Source organism: Thunnus maccoyii, chromosome 12 (assembly GCF_910596095.1).
Source record: "Thunnus maccoyii chromosome 12, fThuMac1.1, whole genome shotgun sequence".
In the NCBI taxonomy this organism is placed as follows: Eukaryota; Metazoa; Chordata; class Actinopteri; order Scombriformes; family Scombridae; genus Thunnus; species Thunnus maccoyii.
The window spans coordinates 12,140,270-12,158,437 of NC_056544.1; the positions used below are offsets into that span (position 1 = coordinate 12,140,270).

Genomic DNA, 18,168 nt, shown 5'->3' on the forward strand with positions numbered 1-18,168 from the left:
ACCCATCTTTCATGTAACCAGACCTGCAATATAACCCAGTGTCCCTCCTTGGCAGCCTTTTCCATGGCAACTTCAGCCACAGCTTCCTGGCCCTGGCCCAGGGACACGTTATGAAGCTTGCCAAAGTCGATGGTGAAACCCAGCTTCCTTCCTGGGAACACAGAGGTTTCGATTTTCTGTCTTTTTTAATTTGCAATGCAGGCTACAAACTCACCTTGAACTAATACTAATGGGATCGTATTCTGACTAAGAACTGCTTATATCTTCTAATATTTCTTGATATAAAAAGTTGATTATATCTCACTCCTTAAATCTTCCCTAAGCTCGTCCTGCATTCAGTACTATTGTCTGCATTATGTAGCAATGGGACAACTTTTTAAAATCATACACTGGGACATTTCAATAACACAAAAACATCCCTTTGCATGAGTAATGACTGATATGAAAACACAGTAAAAACATTTGAGTATCTGCATGCAGTTTGTATGTGTTTGCAGGTGGTTTGTGTGCAGTACCTAGTGATTCCACATCTTTAAGTGGGTCCACTCCAGGGGACAGGATGAAGAACACAGGAGAGGCTGGACCACTTTCTCTGAAGGACTTTGCAAACTCTGTCTTCCGGCCCTCTGTATATTTTACACCAAGCTTCTCCTCCACAAAGTTCCTGAAGTACACCAGCAAACAGAGCAGGAAACAAACAGGGTTTACAAAAATGTGATAGAAAACTGGAGAACCTAAAGGACCTAAATGTCCGACCCAGGCAGTGAAAATCAGAAAAGCACGGGCGACTTATTCAGTCAGATTTTTTACTTTCAAATTTTGCAAGTACTTCATGCATTTGTTTCAGAAGACAATGATGTAAAAATAGACATTTAGGGAAGAATTAATACATAAAAGCAACACAATAAGGAAAAAAGTTCCTTACCTAACAGCATAGGTCATGCGGTCAGGTCTCAGAGCTCTCATCATGATCAGTTTCTGCAGGGAGCTTTTCCCCTTCCACTCCTGAGGAAACTTCTCCTTCTCTGGACACTCTGACTCTACCATCTTCTTCCAGCGTTTAGGAGAGCCTTCAATGTCCCGGTCCAGACCACGAAACTCATCAGTGAAACTCATCACCTGAGCAAAGACAAGGCACAGCATGCAGTGATTGACAGTATCATTTACTGTTGTCAGAGAAAAAAAAATCCCAAGTGGAAGTGCATGAGTGTGTATATGTGTGTGTGTCCATGTGCACCTTGATGGCACTCCACGCTGAGTTGGAAAGAAAGTCGAGGGGGCTGACGTAGCTGTGGTCAATGTTAAAGCGTAGCAGGAAGTCTAGCTCTCGCACATCTATCTCCTTACTCATCAAGAGCAACTGAGGAGAGGGAGAACATTGTTAGGGACAAAATACACTCTCTCCTTCACACACACACACACACACACATACACACCTGGAAGGCTAGCTGTGCGGTAAAGGTGAGCTTGTCTCTCTCAAATAATCCCCTGCTGATATAGTTGAAGGTGGAGTAGGTAACACAGTCTATGAGCGTGTTCACTCTGCTCTTCACGTCCTCGCAGGCCTCCGCCATCTCCACCGCCTTGTGGAAAACCACATTAAAGGCCTGAGAATGAACGGGAGAATGGAAAATCATTGCATGAATGTTTGCTTATCTGCATAGCATAAAGGGTATTAATTGATATTACATTCAATGGAAGATTAGTGATGTGTTTGATATGTTTTATAGCATTGTATAGCACTGTTATAGCTATAACAGAATAGCTTGTGATAAAGGAGCATTAATATAAGTCAGTGTATTATGTCCATATTCAGGTAAATATAATATTAATAACACATTATCAAGGCTTGACTTTGAAACACAAGCACTACTCTTGATTGCTCCATTTACTTTAATAATTTCCCATGTGGTTAAAAATTCCCTTTACATAAGTGTCCCAAGTCTTGGTATAATAATCTTTGGAAATTTTACACATAAGTTAATGATTTTTTTTTTCTGCTTGTTTCTAATTCATCATGTCACATCTTAGACTGTGAATCTGTTCCAGTTTACAGTGTTCTTCAATTTCCCATCTAGTTACCTTGAGGCTGAACTGGTACATGGCGTTGATCTTGTTGAGATCATTCATGATAAAGTAGAGCAGAGACGCTCTGACGGCGACGGGACGGTAGTGTTCTCTGGCTTCGTTTATCTTGACCTCATTAACTTTAGCTTCCAGGACCTGAGAGTGAGTGATGGAAAGCAGAGAGAAGACAGAAGGAGAGGAGATGTAAAGATAAGATGGAACAAATAAAGGAGTAGAGCACAGGAGGAAATATGGAGTGGGGATTTTGGAGGGTGAGAGAGGTAAAACAGATGACAGAACAGATACACATTCACCCAGTTACCTTCATCTCTATCTCAGCAGCAGTGTGCTTGGTGGTTTCAAGCTTCTCCACCAGCACGTTGTCACCCAGGAAGTTACTTTCTGCGGCAGATAGCCTTGTCAGCAGCTCGTCTTCCAGAAGCTTCAGTTCAATCTTAAACATGTTCTGCTGTTTGGTCAGTTCACTCTGCAGGGAGTTTACACAAACATACTGTATCATTAAGGCTTCGATGTTATTGTACATCACAGTATTTTACAATGTATGAGTCAATAGAGGAGGGCAAAAACATCAAGATCAACCAGCACTGTGGGAATAAAATAGATTCTAAAAAAAAAAGAGCTCAGTCTAAACTGAACAAAAACTGGGTTAAAGTATAAAGTGAGAACACTAGTAAAACAGTGATAAACAGGTGGACCAACACCAACTTTTGATACCAAGTAGAGTCAGGGGAATCCAATTACTAATCTACCCCACCTTGAGGTACTCAAGGTCGGGTCTCTCCTGGTTGACCACCTGGGCCAGGAGCTGGTCCTCCAGTCCATCCCTGGTCACAGTAAAATTGATAAGTGTTGTCTGGGCTTGAATCTCTGGCTTGTAGTGAGGATTTGCCAACTTAGTGTGGAGGATCAGTCTGAAGCCTGGGTGGAAGAAACACTCCTTGTCTCCGACCTTTATACAACTGTGAGAGTTTGGGACAGAGTGTAGAATATGAGAAAACGGCAAACAACCAAGAAAAATAGACCTTTTGTGTGCACACATGGTCACACTTGTCTGTGTCGTTACCTGCCCTTCTTGATGGTGTGTCGTCCCAGTAGAGGGTCAATAACAGGGTCAATGGTCTCCTCAAGGTTCTCAATGAGGACAGTTTCCCCCGCCACAACAGCTTGTTCTATCACATCTACATAGCTGAAGCAACAAGTCAAATTTATAAAATTTTATCATTCACAAAAAAAATAAAAAACACACATTCATACAGAATGTTACAGATAGATTAATAGTGGCATTTCAGGTCCTGAGCAGCTCCACTATGGAAAGACTTTATCACCACCTGAAGATGTTGACACAAGAATGAGAAAACACTTACCCTCTCTGACCTAGACTGACAACCTTGAGGCGGCTGCCAAAGCGACTTTTGATCCACTTGATACCCTGCAGCTGAGGGTCAATGAGAAGAGGCCAACGTTCACCTGAAGCAATACACACAACCCAGACATTGAGATATGCCATTAGCATAAAGCAAACCTCACACTGTGCTGGTATTGCCTCTGCAAAGTCACCATGGTGATGTGACGTAGTATATCTAAAGCTCACAGTTAGTGAGGATGGTTGCATTCTGAGTGGACATTTTGTCTCCTGGTAAGCCTTCGTTGTTCCACTGGGCCACCATAGCATCATCAGTCAGCATCAACACTGGATCTAAGCCTTCTGTCATAGGTATGGGCATCTGATAGAGGGATGATTTGGAGAAATTAGCAAAATGAGTAGATGTTATGGTATTCTGAACATAATATACTGTTGGAAGGAAAGGCAGCTGAGGGAAGGATAGAGAGAGAGCATGGGAGATTCTCACAACAAATCTACAAACAGACACAAAATTTAGAAACATTTGTTTTATTGTAGAATAATCCTGTAAGAATATTTAGGTGTTTTTAACATTGTGACCTTCTGGCTGCGCAGGAACGGCATCCAGAGGTTGTCCAGCAGCTCTCTCCTGTATTTCTTTGAGAATGACCCCGCATAAGAGATGAAGGCTGCAGTTAGAAGGACGTCCCCACAAAGAGTTTCCTCCTGTTCATGGTATTGAGCCACTGAGTGGGCCCAGCGCACATTTTCACTCTGAGGCACGCAAATACAAATACATACACATACAGAACAACAGAAAAATATGCAGTTAAAAACAGGTATTTTATTGGCATCATCTCATCCCAAATTATTTCAATATAATCCACTGTAGGTAATATATAAAAAGAAGACATACAGTGTACAACATACTCTACAACAAAATGTCTGAAATCTACTTTCTGAAAAACAAATCAAATTGATCCCTTATTGGTGATTGTTGTGCCCACCTCCAACCCTTTGACCAGCCGATTGGCTAGTTCTATTGTCTTGTTGGTGCGGTTAACTTCTTCCTGAAAACGCAGTTTCTCTGACGTGGCTCTCTCAAATGCTGCAGTCAGAGTTTCCAGGCTACTGTCCAGCTCCTGAAAGAGAGGCAGAGGAGCAGCCAGAAATATAATAACTTTTAAGCCTAAATACAACAACTTTTAGAAACGTGTAGAAATGATCTAAGCACAACTTACAGGTGTCTTGGAAATTAGTGCAATAAACCAAAAATTGTAGTTTAAAACTGCAAATAAATCTTTGTATAAAATACATTGAGGATGTCCTACTATTAAATGAAAAAATATATATTAAAATGAAAATGAAATGAAAAGTTCTCCTGGCAAATAAAATACAACCAAAAGCAATTAGAACTGTAGAGAAATATTTGCTAGAGGAGTGTGAGTTTATGGATCCTCTGCTGGCCTATAAAAGTCACAAGTAATTCAGCTATGTAGAGACAGCAAAGACAAATGAAAATAAACAAAAAAAACAATTCTTGTCCAACAGAAATATTCCACTCTGCAGTCTAAACATATTTTCAAATGCAAATAAAGAAAGACAAACAAGAGAGAAAGACGCAAAGAAAAAAAAAAAAGGACCAAATATGTAAACAGACTCACAGCAAGTTTCTTCCTGATGGCCTCCAGTTTCTCAGCGGCCTCGGCCAGATCAGCATTGGCCTGAGACAGACACATCCTCTTCATCTCTACCTCACACAATACCTGGAGACAAAACAAACACACACACGCACACCCACACACACAGCAAGGTTGAGCCAAAACCCATCTGTTACTCTGATGAATCCACTAGAAATGCCATCTGTTAGATTTAGGAATGTGGGTTTAGTTTATCAAGTTTAATGGTGTGAATTGTAACAGCAAAGAGGAGTTGTACTTACAAAAATCTATCCAAGGCAGCACATGAGTTGAGGAAAAAAGGAAATAACCTATCAAACAACAAGAAAACAGTGCCGTACACTGAAAAACATCACACACTGTCTCAGCTCAGATGACGCTAAATATGAACGTTGATGCACATGTGTGTGAAGTCACCTCGTGGAAGCGAACTATGTTGATCACCCAGGCACAGAGCCCTGCAGCAGCTGAGGATTTCTGTCGCACAAACTCGGGGTTGAACTCTGGGTCACTGAGGTATTCGTCTCTCACGCATCTCACTGTGGCTTCGGGGATGTGCTCTTTATCAAAGTTCACCAGAGCCTGCAGGAAGTCATCCACCTGGACGTGCATTTGCATGAATTAGATTAAAGGGCATCACATTACTGCTGTATGTCGATATATAATACTTTTGCAGGCTTTTCGGATCTTAAACCGTGAGCAGGATTTGGGAGACGGCATCAAATAAAAATGCACTAAGCTACACAGAGTCTTCGGTCTAATGTAATTATTTTCTTTAACCAGCAAAGTGCCTCGCTGAGATTAAAAATCTGTTTTACATGTGTGAAAGTGTCATGGCCAGGATAGCAGAAGAACATAAAACACAGAGGTAATAAAGCATTTAACACAGACTGAAAAGAATCAAAAGGATAATATAAAAGTGATAAACTAACACAACTAATCAATATACATCTACAAAAACAATATAAATTATTCAGTTTTCAGTGCTGTTGGCTGCTCAGACAAGGGATGAGGGATGACAAAAAAACTGCAAGAAGTTATTTTAAATTCAACACTTTACTGAATTTATTTGCAAAGGACTTTCTGGCTTTGTGTCAGCCAGCCATTAATCTGAGAAAATAATAAGATGTCACTGTAAAATGTCACCTTGCTCATGACCATCTTGGAAGCCTTCCAGCTGCGATCTTTGGGGATTCGGCCTTGGGGAGCCAGCAACACCAGAACAGCTGCTGAGACATTGGTGACAATAGCTGGAGGGTTGGGGAATGTCCTCAGCTCAGTCAGGTTCAACTGCAACACACACACACACACACACACACACACACACACACACACAGAAAGGCAGATAAAATTTTCATTAGGGGGCTGGGATGAAGCCAACCTTGTAACATGGAACATGGTTTTCTTTGTATGTTTGCACAGTGCACCAGGCTCTCACACAGTAAATCGGTTGAAATAAAATATGACAAATAAAATATATGACTTCAGGATTGATGTCTCTGTATTTTTGTGTGTGCAAGTGTTTTACCCTGTTTAGTGTGTTAAGGGCTGCATTGGCTGCCTGTAGGGCAGGTTCAGCCTTGGCCAGATCCTCCTCAGTCTCCTGCTGCTGTTTGGTTACTTTAGCTTGGATCGCTGCCACCTGCACAACCAAAAAAAAAAGATGTAATTTACTGTATTTTTATACTTTGAACAGATTGTAGCAAGTCTGACTGATTTCTGATGCACGTCATTACCCCTCCTCTCTCTTCCCACTGTTGACTCTCCCACAGAATAACTGGCATGAAATGAAACTCAAAATATGCAGTTAACTGTGCTGATTCAGGATGTCACGTCTATTCTATTGCTGCTTGAGAAACCTTAGCATCACACACACTCCTACCCTTTGTTCCTCAGCATCGGCCACAGCCCTTTCTTGGTTGAGCTTGTCCGTCTGTTGTCCTATTTTAGCTATGAGAGCCTCTATGTCTGTGTTCCTCTGCCACAGCTCCACTTCTTGCACTGCTAGCTTAGCTTTCAGATCCTCCACCTGTAGAAAAAGAGGACAACAAAGACTGAGAGAGTATAGTGGAAAGGAAAACTGATAAAACAGATGACAAACTTCTGGTATGCATTCAGGCAGTGAAGTGTATGTTATCAGACCTGTGAGGCAGTGGTTTGTAGTTTCTGTAGGCCGTTCTCTAACCTCTCCATCTTCTGGGTCAGTTCTGTGCGTTTTTTCCCCAGCAGGTTGCCGTACAGCTTCATAAACTCCAGGAAACTCTTTGGGGTGGTGTAGTTGAAGTGCTTTTCATTCTGCTGGTACTTGACACTCACCTGTGAGGGGTAATTAAAGAAGACCGAAGAAATTATGTTAGAGAAGGTGTCAGGAGTGGTTATCACATATGGTGTTTTGCAATAACTCTTACCTCATTGACACTGGTATGGGCGTAGGAGATGAACTCACCGATAGATGCCCTCACATTTGGCTGCAGAGAATAAATTGACACAGGAAATTAAGACAATTATTACATTGATAAGCAGCATATTCTCTTAATAGACCAAATAACACACACCTTTAAAAATATTTCACTACTGCCATACAAATATTTACTTTGCTTCATATTTATGGATATGACTGGCATACCACCTGCAGTGTTTTGTATCTACTGAGTGTAAGAAACCATTTTCTATTCTTAGACAATGTCTATAAAAGGAAGTGAATTTGTTGTCACCTCCAGTCCAGGTATCTTCTCAATGAAAGTAGAGCTGACAGACTGCAAGGCGAGCTGAGGCCAGGGGTGGAACCAGTCTATGGCTGTACAATTCACCAAAGCTGGAAACTTCCGTGCACGTGTCCGCAACGTGAATCCGACTGGGGAGAAACACAAGACCACCTAAAGAGAGAGAGAGAAGGTGGTGGCAGGACATGGAGAGAGACTGATGAAGAGCGGTAAAGAAAGACAATATTTTAGAATTAATGAGTAGTTCAATGTGTTTAAATGAAGCAGGTGTCATATAATACTTTGATTACAAAAATAAATAATGTTTCAGACCTTGAGCTGTCTTCGTATTCTCTCAATGAAAAAGCTCCAGCAGTTGTCTCTGGTATCTATGAGTCCTAAACCTCTCAGCTCCATACGGATTGATGTCACAATCATATCAACTTCTTCATCGCTAAACAGGTCAGGAATATCCCCTAAATAACACAAACAATGCTCGGTTAGAGTGTTTATTTGTTCTTAATAATATAATGTGAATGAAGAATTCAGCAGTGTTCAGTGGAGATCTGTTGCTCATTAGTTTACTGTATGCTAGCTATGGTCAGACAAAACACATTCTAGTGTATTTTCTTGCCATCCTATAAAGTGCTTCTACCAGCCAGTGTAACCTGGACTGAATCAAAATCATTCATGCACCATCTCATTAATGAAAAATGTAACTCTTAGATCTTAGCTTGGTCTGTGGTTTATCCAGTCAATCTTACATTTATCCAACCTTTGTGCGATGTGTCCTCTCTTTTCTTCATTTCAAAAACTCTCCTGAGGAATTAAATTTGGGTGATGAAATGTCCCCTCTGTAGACTTTATGAATTCATGCTTTGAAGGTTTTTGACACTGTAAATTCAGGTCTTTGATATTCCCAAGAAGAAAGTAAGCTCATCCTCTAGATCTGTCAATGGTACCTTTGCACACACTAAAGCAGAAGCACTTTGCTCTTCAAAAGAGAACCAATCAAAGACAATCATCCTCGGTCAAACAGTGGAACCAAACCTGAAGCCAGCATATCGTTGATGAGCACCAGGAACCGTTCATCTGGAATCTGGGCATCCGTATGAAGGAACACTGTGCCAATGTTCTTCACTCCCACCTTTATATACAATGCTGCTATGTCACTCTGGAGATGAGGGGATGCAGAAAAGAATAGAAAAATATTTTTAAAAAACATTAAAACAGGGAGAGATTTTAAATGGAGGTTGGAAAGCAGAGAAAAGAACAATATTATAGGTTTTAATAAATAACATTTAGTACATATTGTGCCTTTGTGTTACCTTAAGGTCATTGATGCCATAGCCTTTACGCAGCGTGATCTGGAAAACTTCCAGCATGCTGAGGAAGGCAGCCAGCCGACACAGACTCTGCTTCCCACTGCCCCCGACACCCACCAGCAGCGCGTTACCATAGGGTGCTTCCAGGATGCGGCTGATACGACATCTGAAAACAAACATCACAAATAATAGTGTGTATATACTGTGGTTTACATATGCACTCATCTGTGTAAATCCTCCCTTGTGCATATAAGCAGATGGCATGTGTTTTGACTGTAGTTTGCATGTGTGTGTGTGTGTGTGTGTGTGTGTGTGTCTTACACATGCTGGATAGCTTCTTCAAACAGTACCAGGTCCATGACAGCGTGCAGCTCATTATAATGCTCCAGAGCATCAGCCAATGTCTTCTGGAGTTTCTCCCAGTCCGAAGCCTGACAAGACAGGCAAATAAACAAATGAACTTGGCTCCATTGTTCGAGGGCAGCAGTGTCCAAGTCACTATGTGATAACTCCCAGATACTCTAATGAAATTAAGTTCTTATCAAGAGTTCAGTCAATTAACTTTGAATTCAAACCCCCGTCTAGAAAAGAATGGTAATTAGTTTGCTAATGACAGTGCATTTATCCTAATTTATTCCCTGACAGATCAGACATGACAGCAGAATTTGTGCCATAAGGTCTTTCACAATGAGAGCTCCAGATAATCCACATACTAAATTGATTAAAGTCAAAAACAATTAAACTCAACAATTTTTAATACCACGGTTAATAAAGAATAAATGGATGCTTGAAAGGATCAACATGGAGTCCAGACCTGAATAGCTGTGAATGGCACGTGTGTGTGTATAAACGTGTACCTGGTGATAGCGAGGCTCTCCCACTCCCTGAGCAAAGTGACAATACACCAGTGGCTGGTGAATGAAGATGGATTCATCTATTCCCTGAAATGTGGAAGAAACAGAAATATGGAAAAAGCAGAAAAATACCTCAATGCCACAATTAAACTGACCTTCACTGGTTAGATATGGAGCATTATATTTTATATAAAGCTCCATAGATTCCTTAGAAAGGTCATTGATGTTTTTCGCATTCTTAGTTTAAAAGGTGTTGCTGTTCTGACTTTAATGAGGACATCTGTAGGTTGATATGAACTTTAGATGTTTTTAGACGTTATGGTCCTTGTTTCTTACCTCAAAATATCTCTTGCCAGTGTCAAGCAGGATTTTGTTGAATAGTTCCACATCTTTCTCCTCCATCAGTTTGTCAGAGTAGACCCTGGAGCTCTCATGGAGCCACAGGTGAACAAGGTCCATGGGATAACGGATAGACTCTGGCAGGGCAAACAGGATGCCCTACGCACCAACATACATGGAGTTGATACTGTACAGTTACTGACACTTTACATTAAAGTACCAGTTTATTTGTGACCTCATCATCCCCACAAAACAGGTTTCTCTCCAGCAGGATTGGATTTAAATAGTTTGACAACTGAGGTTGATACTATTAAGTAATAACTTCCACTCTAAAAATATAGGTGTACTGCTGTTATACTGTAAATCTCAATCAGAGAAGTAAAAATCAAACAAGTACATGTCTAAGGAGACGGCCTTCAATTGTCTTAATATTCAGGGTTTTTTTCTGAATGACTATGTGTGTTACCTGGAAGATATTGGAGAGGTCTCGCAGGTTGAAGATGTAGTGGAAGCGTATTGCTGTAGGGAGGAAGTTCTGGCTGATTTTCTGGTGCAGACAGATTGCTGCCTGAATGAGCAGAACCAAAAAGATGGATCGAGGTAGAAACGGTTAGAGATATATATATATATTGGAACAGACAAACAGATGGGCGTTGTCATAGATAAAGTGGTTGATAAATTCACTCTTCACTCTTTGCATGGATTGAAGCAGAGAGTGAAATTGGGTTTTAATTGAGACAAATGTTGCAATAATGCTGTAGATGTACCTGTATGAGAGTTCCAACTGAGCGAGAGACGCCGTAACTGAATCCTCCCTGAAGGAAGTGAGCTGACAGGATGCTGGAGAAGATGGTGGCTAATGCGTCAGCACTGGGGAAATGTACTGCAAATACTGAGAAATGCCTCTGGAGGGGAAACAGAGATTTGTGAGAATTTTTTACCATCAGGATTCAGAACTTCGACTCAAAACCAACATTACTTGTAAAACTGCCTCTTAAATTTGACTTTTAAATTAGCTGATTTCATGTATTCATTGGTTATTATTTTTTTAAGGAAATTCAAGTTTTGTTTTCTACTTCATTATGTTTGTGCTTAAATTGCTTCTTGTATTTACTATTGATTTAATCTGCATCATGATCAATTACTTTCTAACATTGTTTTACATGCTAATCAAGTTTGGATTATGATGATAGTGGTTGTAATAGAAATAGCAATGTTGATAATGGGTATCTTTGCATATACAGTATGTATATATGTGTGGTCTGTACCTGTAGTCTTGGGTTTATTGAGAAGCTTCCAGCTGTTGGGTTCATACAGGTGATATACTGGCAGTTATGTATCTCCTTTAATACCAATCGTTGTCTGTCATACCTACAAAGATTCAGTTTATTTTGATTCAACATATAGTAAGTCATCAATTCAGCAATCTGTAATCAGTATTCACATACTGAATGTGGATGCAAATGTACATTTTATAAATGGGAGGGCTTTGAATTTGTGTGTGTCCATAATTGTTTGTCTTACCAGTGGTTATAGTCGAGGTGCTGACGTATCAGTGTGTGTGGCTGGACGGTCCCATACACATCCACCTCAGGCATGTTGAGGTCATCTATAAAGTAGATAAGTCTCTTGGCAGTAGGAGGAGCAAATTTGCGACCGGCTTTCTTCTCCAGGGGTTTCTCCAGGACACCTGAGGTCCACATATTGCACAAGACAGTTCATGAAAATGACAAGGGAAACATCTGAAAAAAGAGCGACAGTGCCCTACTTAAACAAAACACCATGACCTTCCTCAGGAGGTCACAACCAGGAGGTCATGGCACAATCACCATGGTACCTTGGACATTTCAAACATTAGAATTAAAGTCAAACTACTACAATAATTCCTTTCTGTCACACACATGACATTTAACAGCACTTTTCTACAGAACATGTCTCTTATTTAACAAACAAAATATTTAATAGTGATAAAGAAAGACCTGTAATTGAGAACATTCTCTCTTAAATTAATTAAACACGTATTACATGTGGTATTTTAATTTTTACAGTACATTTTAAAATACTTGTTAACTTAGTTGGCACTTCTATATCCTGCTGTGCCATGAGACTGTGTAGGTAGTAATAAATAATATCTTTATTTAATTATTTGTAAGCTCAGACCTCCCAAAAATATTTGTGCTCATCTGCTAATCTTACGCTGCAGCATTGCTGAGGTGGTGTAGTAGTTGAAGGGCACTTTAGCCACCATGTAGTCCTCCTTCAGCTTGGCGACTTTATCAGACACCAGGATGGTCTTTCCCACTCCTGCATTGCCCACTAACATGATAGGTTTGCCTCTCTGGAGCAGCAGGTCCATGAAGTAGGTCAGGCAGATGGTTTCTGGGGTGTGGACCAACACTGTCTGAAAGAGACATCACATGACCTGACTGACAGATCTTGTCCAAAATGAGGTCAAAAATGTGTGTGAACACAATGTCTTGTAATTGTGTTCCTTGTACACAATCAAATGCATAATTAGTAAACACCTGCAATGGGACATCAGGCTCCAGCTCGAATGGCAACATCTTCTCGCTCCAGGGAGTAAACTTCTTGGTCTCAGAGTCTATGAAATAATCAAAGACGGTGCCCTGGGAAGGGAACTTCACCGCTCTCATCTCTTTAGACCACCAGCGGCTGAATTCGGCACGGTGGTCATTCAACTAAAGTGGATGTCGGGAAAACATAATATCATAATAAGATATAACAATATGAATTATCTGATTATCTGCTATGTTAAATACTAGCAATGGAAAGGAGTTAGCTCTTCTAGCAAACTGTGTGTCACCACACACATGATCCTGGAAGAGAGCCCCTCCAAAGGCCCAGACGCAGGCGAAGACAAAGTAGATCTCGTAAAGCTCTCGGGGAGAGTCAGGGGGAGTGTTGTCCTCCGTCAGCAAGCAGTCCAACAGGGAACACAGTGTCTGATTGGAAAAAACATATAAAAATGCAATCTCTGATTAGACACCACACAGAAACACATTGCTCCATACACATTGATGACATACAAGAACAGAACACAAATGCTAATAACACAAAAAACAACACTGAAATGACAGATTTATACAATCAAACTGCTGACAGATGATTTATAACTAATCTATAAATAATCATTAATATAATAGTGTATATGTCAAATATATGTCTAATGTTTAATTGATGTGAATTTAAATGAAGACTTTTTGGCCTAGAGTTGATATACTAAATTAGCACTGTGTGCATGTCCTCACCTGCACCATGCTGTTTTCTGGTATGGGTGTGATGGTTTTCAGGTTGCAGCGAACTTGCTCCAGACAGTAGGGAACGTACTTATCAAACAGAATGGTGAGGTTGGCTCGCTCTGATTGAGCCTGTCGAGTGTCTATCCAGCTTGTCACATAACTGAGAATGCAGTACAGAAAGAGCTGCTGACCAAGCAACACAGAGAAATGTGAAATACAAATGAAAAACATTGTGTGTGTTTGTGTCTTACGAGCTCCAGCCAAGGTCCTGTGGGTTCACATACAGTATTCCCGCTCTGGAGACAGTGGCCGGAGTAGCAGCCCTCAGATGAGAGATCTCAAAGAGTAGACGCATGGAAGAGGACAAACTGATCCTCTCATTACTGGCAAGAGTCAGCACCTTGACAAATAAAAGGGATATTCAGGTTTTCCTGCACTTAAGTATTGATTTAAATATAGACTGAAGCTGTAAAACACAAGGTGGCTGAATAGTCAAATTTTTGCTTGGTGTTTGGGTCAGTTGGCCTTATTTAAACCCTCGGATGAACGACAGAGTGTTAGAGAAAGAAGAAGAACAAATAATGTATTAACAGAACGGGCAAAATGGAAACATAGCACATTATCATATCCTTCCATCATTCATTCATCCTTTCATCTGACCTTGTTATCATCCATAACGGTGTTGAGGGACTCGATCCACATAGGGTCAATATCCCCATCCAGAACAATCCATTTGGGTCCGTCATGGCTCACTGAGGTCAGCTCTCTCATGGTAGAGGAGAACAGACCTAAAGAGTAAAAGATACAGTACTGTATGTGGTATATTTAAATTGTTTTTTTTTTTTTAGATTGGCATCATCATTAGAGCAAAAATGTCAAATAACATAATTTTGTCATGTGGGGGTTAATGTTGTTCATGCATATAACACTATTCCATATAAAAACTATTCAAACAAGGGCTAACTGTGATCAACAAAATGTATGTTAACAAATTCTAATTAATTCTGAGAAGAGGAAAGAATGGGAATAAATCATGGTCCTGGCACCAAAATAACTCCCGCCTTCACTGCGACCCAAAATCTGGAGACAACACTGGCTCCCTTGATCATCATTTGTTGCTCATTAAATCAAAATCCTCTCAAATCCCTCACCATCCTTCCACTCTCTGGTAGCAGGGTGCAGATATCCAAACAACTCATCTGTGGTCACAGCTTTAGGGTTGATATCGTTCCATGCTGTCTTCATCTTCATGTTGGCATAGGTTCTATGGAGGGTCTTCAAGATCTGATGAAGAAATATTAGAAATGTATGACACAAAAACAAATTATTATAACTGAAGATAGTCCATAGATATGAGAAATTCTTTCTTGACTTTAGCTGTGGGTGACTTTGACTTCCCAGCAGCAGTTAACTCTCAGCCCAGGACTGTTGAGACACGGGATTTGTTTGGCACATCCTTTATGTTTTAATAAATAATGAATCTAGAATCAAAAAACTTTAAACAGGTTGAGAAGCACAAAGAGACATACATTACAGTTACAACAGAAATATGTTTGTGTTTTAGGTATATACGCTGATCCTTATCTTATGTGGCTTTCAAAATAAACGGGAAAATACTTTCTTGAATATGATTTTATTGATAGCATAGTTATATTCTACTCAACCTGGCTCTTTCCAGTTCCTGGTCCGCCTACTACAAACACAGAGTGTCTGACAGCCAGAAGCTCCTCCAGCTGAGTCACCTGTAGACACAAAAACATGGATTTCCATGAAGTCATATATATATATATATATATACATATATGTATATATTTCTAACAAAAAACACAGATTTACATGAAGGTTTTTATTTGTCTTCCAAATGATTTTATGTTCTGTATATTCTCCTGCATCAAAACTAACTAGCTCATAACATTATTTCCCTGCTGTAGCATGATTGTGATGTGCACTTTATATCTATACAGTGGCCTGCAGTCCTCAAAAATCATTGTGATTATGCCACTGAAACAGAACATTTTATTTTTCCACAGAAAGGCTTTCAGCTCAACATGATGTTAAACTTATGCACCTTAAGTATGAAGTTTTCCTCAGGCTGTAGGCGCAGCTCACTGACCGACTGACGGACAGCGTTTTCCAGCTCAGGGTCTCTCTTTCTGGGCACATCCAACTGAGGAAACAGGTCACTGATAAGCCCGAGGAATATGGGCACATCACTGGTCACTATTTTAGGCAGGTTAAAGTCCCTCAGTGCCCGCATCAGCACCTGAGTAGAAAATTACAGTTTGGTTGTCTTAACACATATATGCAATTATAAATGTGAAACCTTAAAAGGAAAAATAATTCTATTGCAGACTTGTTACAGATAAAACCACCTTAACTATTTTCACATTACATTTTTTTTTCAGTGTGAATAACAGCATCCATCAATGACAACAGACTGACATGTACCTGTTCCTCAGGTCTGCTGCGGTCCTCTCTCTTTAGCGATCCAGCCACAACCAGAACTGATTTGATGGCCCTTAAACCCCAATCATAATGATCCTGACAGAAAAAGTGAATGAATTTATATAAGCCGTGACACAAGGACACTAATATACAACATTTTACATTCAAGTGTTTTTTTCATGTATTTCAATAGAGGACACTTAATATGATTCTAGGAGCCCTAGATTAAATGTGCAATCATGAAGATCAGCGCAAAGAGCAATTATACTGTATGAAGAAGAATGATGAGAGCACCCGCTATTTTTGTTCATATCTATTCACCATGCTATACACAAAATACTCAATTATAGCAGAATATGAAAAAGTTGATTTAATTGCTGTATATGTAGATGTTGCATACTGTAGATGTAAATTTCCTTTATAAAGACAACACACATTCATCAATATTTTTGTATGCATTCTCAGCTGCAGTCCTTTGGCAAGATGTTCAAAACCAATGAAGTGACAGATTAAAAAACATTCAACCTTATTTCTAAATAGTATGTGCTCATCCTGAAAAAGGATAACAAAGGATAGTTACAGTCTATTCTATGTCTTTGACAAACAGAAACTGATTTTATGTACCTGTTTGGACAGCAGCTCTTTACATAGAGTGTAGAGGCTGATGAACTTTCGTGCCAGCAGACGAGCATCTATGAAGCCTTCTGCCACCAGCATGATCTCACAGATCAGTTCAAAGTCTGGGATCACCATGGCACAGGGCCTGAACAGTTCGCAAACTGGCTATTAATCAGTCACCTTTGACATTAGTTATGTCTTGCACTTAAAAATTTTTCTTTCTCACTGTTTATATCAGACCTGAATAGAGCCTTGAGGTTTTCTGGGAGCTCAGCCCTGCCAGCATAACCTGGGTTCAGCGTGATGAAGATTCCTACGGTTGGCTTCAGCTCAATCTCCTCTCCCAGGAAATGGAACCTACGTACAAATATTACTAATTACAAATTGCTAAATTGATGTGTAGAGACATCTAGATTAGCAGACAGCAGGATGAATAATTATAGGAATAGTTTATAATGCATGTCATTATTTCAACATCTACCTCTGTTTTTTGTTGCGTACAGCATCCTGTATAGTCTTGACCTGCACAGCTACCACAGACAGCACCTCCACTGAGATCCTGTTGAACTCATCAAAGCAGCCCCACACTCCTGTTTGAGCCAGACCCTTATAAATGTTACCTATAGACTGGAGGAGTGTGAGAGACAGAGTGAAGGTTGAAAAGCAGAAAGGATGGCGAATGAAAACAATAATGACAATAATAGTGTAAATATGATATAAATAGAGACAATGGAGAAAATATCTGTACAGTCTGTGCTACCTTGTAGTCCATCTGTTCTGAGCAGTTGAACACGTATACCATGATGCCCAGGGAGCGTCCCAGGTCCTTTGTAGTCTCTGTCTTACCGGTACCAGCTGGGCCTGACGGGGCACCACTCATAGTCAGATGGAGGGACTGGGTCAGGGTTATGTAACACCTGACAGAAGGAGGGTTGCGATATAAAAAACATGAGTAACCAACATCATAATAATTATTTGGATTCACCAGGATGGACCAGTGCATTTGATATGAATAATGAATAATATCCTATTAAAGCATGTGTAATATGTGTGTCTGATACAGTACGTCAGTGCTTGGCGGACTAGCCTGAAACTAGCCCAAACTTGCTGTGGAAGCTACTGTACCAATTTTTAACCTCTACACAACTTGACTGGAGCAGTTACAGCAGGTGTTGATGACTGCAGCTGCTGATTAAGGGAGTTCATTACTGAGATCTGTCTTCACTGTGCTCAGACTGGAGTCACCAGCAATCTTAGAAAAGAACTCATCTTTAAGAATGTGTACTATCTTCGTGCATGTGTGTTGGTGTACTGTACAGTACAGTACAGTAATATAATACTATGTTTGTGTACCTGTCAGTGAGCGGGGTGATGACCAGCCTGTTAGTGTTCCCCAAGTATTCATAGCTGAACTGGAACTGAGCGTCACAGATATTAACATAACAGTCTCTGGTTTCATCATCCCAGCGATGACGTAACTGGGAGAGCCATGCAAACGCTTGTCCTGTTGTAACCT

General features: G+C 40.3%; 1 protein-coding gene across 7 annotated transcripts in view; it reads right to left on the minus strand.

Moving 5' to 3' along the window:
- dnah9l (dynein, axonemal, heavy polypeptide 9 like) overlaps positions 1 to 18,168 on the minus strand; it is a 38,514-nt gene that overhangs the window by 4,299 nt on the left and 16,047 nt on the right. For 4 of the 7 annotated variants that reach the window (XM_042429895.1, XM_042429896.1, XM_042429893.1 and 1 more), the window contains exons 33-79: positions 18,006 to 18,166; positions 17,413 to 17,569; positions 17,134 to 17,279; positions 16,893 to 17,009; positions 16,659 to 16,797; positions 16,038 to 16,130; positions 15,658 to 15,852; positions 15,254 to 15,331; positions 14,741 to 14,873; positions 14,250 to 14,377; positions 13,841 to 13,989; positions 13,599 to 13,749; positions 13,161 to 13,292; positions 12,855 to 13,028; positions 12,526 to 12,730; positions 11,854 to 12,019; positions 11,598 to 11,700; positions 11,097 to 11,234; positions 10,796 to 10,897; positions 10,327 to 10,488; positions 9,994 to 10,077; positions 9,458 to 9,567; positions 9,140 to 9,302; positions 8,862 to 8,985; positions 8,145 to 8,287; positions 7,824 to 7,985; positions 7,518 to 7,577; positions 7,252 to 7,425; positions 6,992 to 7,138; positions 6,638 to 6,751; positions 6,256 to 6,399; positions 5,527 to 5,709; positions 5,373 to 5,378; positions 5,095 to 5,196; positions 4,438 to 4,572; positions 4,031 to 4,204; positions 3,680 to 3,812; positions 3,453 to 3,555; positions 3,152 to 3,274; positions 2,843 to 3,047; positions 2,390 to 2,554; positions 2,083 to 2,223; positions 1,437 to 1,607; positions 1,238 to 1,360; positions 926 to 1,119; positions 516 to 664; positions 24 to 151 (exon numbers count right to left, since the gene is read on the minus strand). In XM_042429895.1, coding sequence (XP_042285829.1) covers positions 24 to 151; positions 516 to 664; positions 926 to 1,119; positions 1,238 to 1,360; positions 1,437 to 1,607; positions 2,083 to 2,223; positions 2,390 to 2,554; positions 2,843 to 3,047; positions 3,152 to 3,274; positions 3,453 to 3,555; positions 3,680 to 3,812; positions 4,031 to 4,204; positions 4,438 to 4,572; positions 5,095 to 5,196; positions 5,373 to 5,378; positions 5,527 to 5,709; positions 6,256 to 6,399; positions 6,638 to 6,751; positions 6,992 to 7,138; positions 7,252 to 7,425; positions 7,518 to 7,577; positions 7,824 to 7,985; positions 8,145 to 8,287; positions 8,862 to 8,985; positions 9,140 to 9,302; positions 9,458 to 9,567; positions 9,994 to 10,077; positions 10,327 to 10,488; positions 10,796 to 10,897; positions 11,097 to 11,234; positions 11,598 to 11,700; positions 11,854 to 12,019; positions 12,526 to 12,730; positions 12,855 to 13,028; positions 13,161 to 13,292; positions 13,599 to 13,749; positions 13,841 to 13,989; positions 14,250 to 14,377; positions 14,741 to 14,873; positions 15,254 to 15,331; positions 15,658 to 15,852; positions 16,038 to 16,130; positions 16,659 to 16,797; positions 16,893 to 17,009; positions 17,134 to 17,279; positions 17,413 to 17,569; positions 18,006 to 18,166 — 6,489 coding nt within the window. Of the gene's footprint in view, positions 1 to 23; positions 152 to 515; positions 665 to 925; positions 1,120 to 1,237; positions 1,361 to 1,436; positions 1,608 to 2,082; positions 2,224 to 2,389; positions 2,555 to 2,842; positions 3,048 to 3,151; positions 3,275 to 3,452; positions 3,556 to 3,679; positions 3,813 to 4,030; positions 4,205 to 4,437; positions 4,573 to 5,094; positions 5,197 to 5,372; positions 5,421 to 5,526; positions 5,710 to 6,255; positions 6,400 to 6,637; positions 6,752 to 6,991; positions 7,139 to 7,251; positions 7,426 to 7,517; positions 7,578 to 7,823; positions 7,986 to 8,144; positions 8,288 to 8,861; positions 8,986 to 9,139; positions 9,303 to 9,457; positions 9,568 to 9,993; positions 10,078 to 10,326; positions 10,489 to 10,795; positions 10,898 to 11,096; positions 11,235 to 11,597; positions 11,701 to 11,853; positions 12,020 to 12,525; positions 12,731 to 12,854; positions 13,029 to 13,160; positions 13,293 to 13,598; positions 13,750 to 13,840; positions 13,990 to 14,249; positions 14,378 to 14,740; positions 14,874 to 15,253; positions 15,332 to 15,657; positions 15,853 to 16,037; positions 16,131 to 16,658; positions 16,798 to 16,892; positions 17,010 to 17,133; positions 17,280 to 17,412; positions 17,570 to 18,005; positions 18,167 to 18,168 lie in introns of those variants that run through there. The other 3 variants (XM_042429898.1, XM_042429899.1, XM_042429900.1) reach the window with 3 other exon arrangements.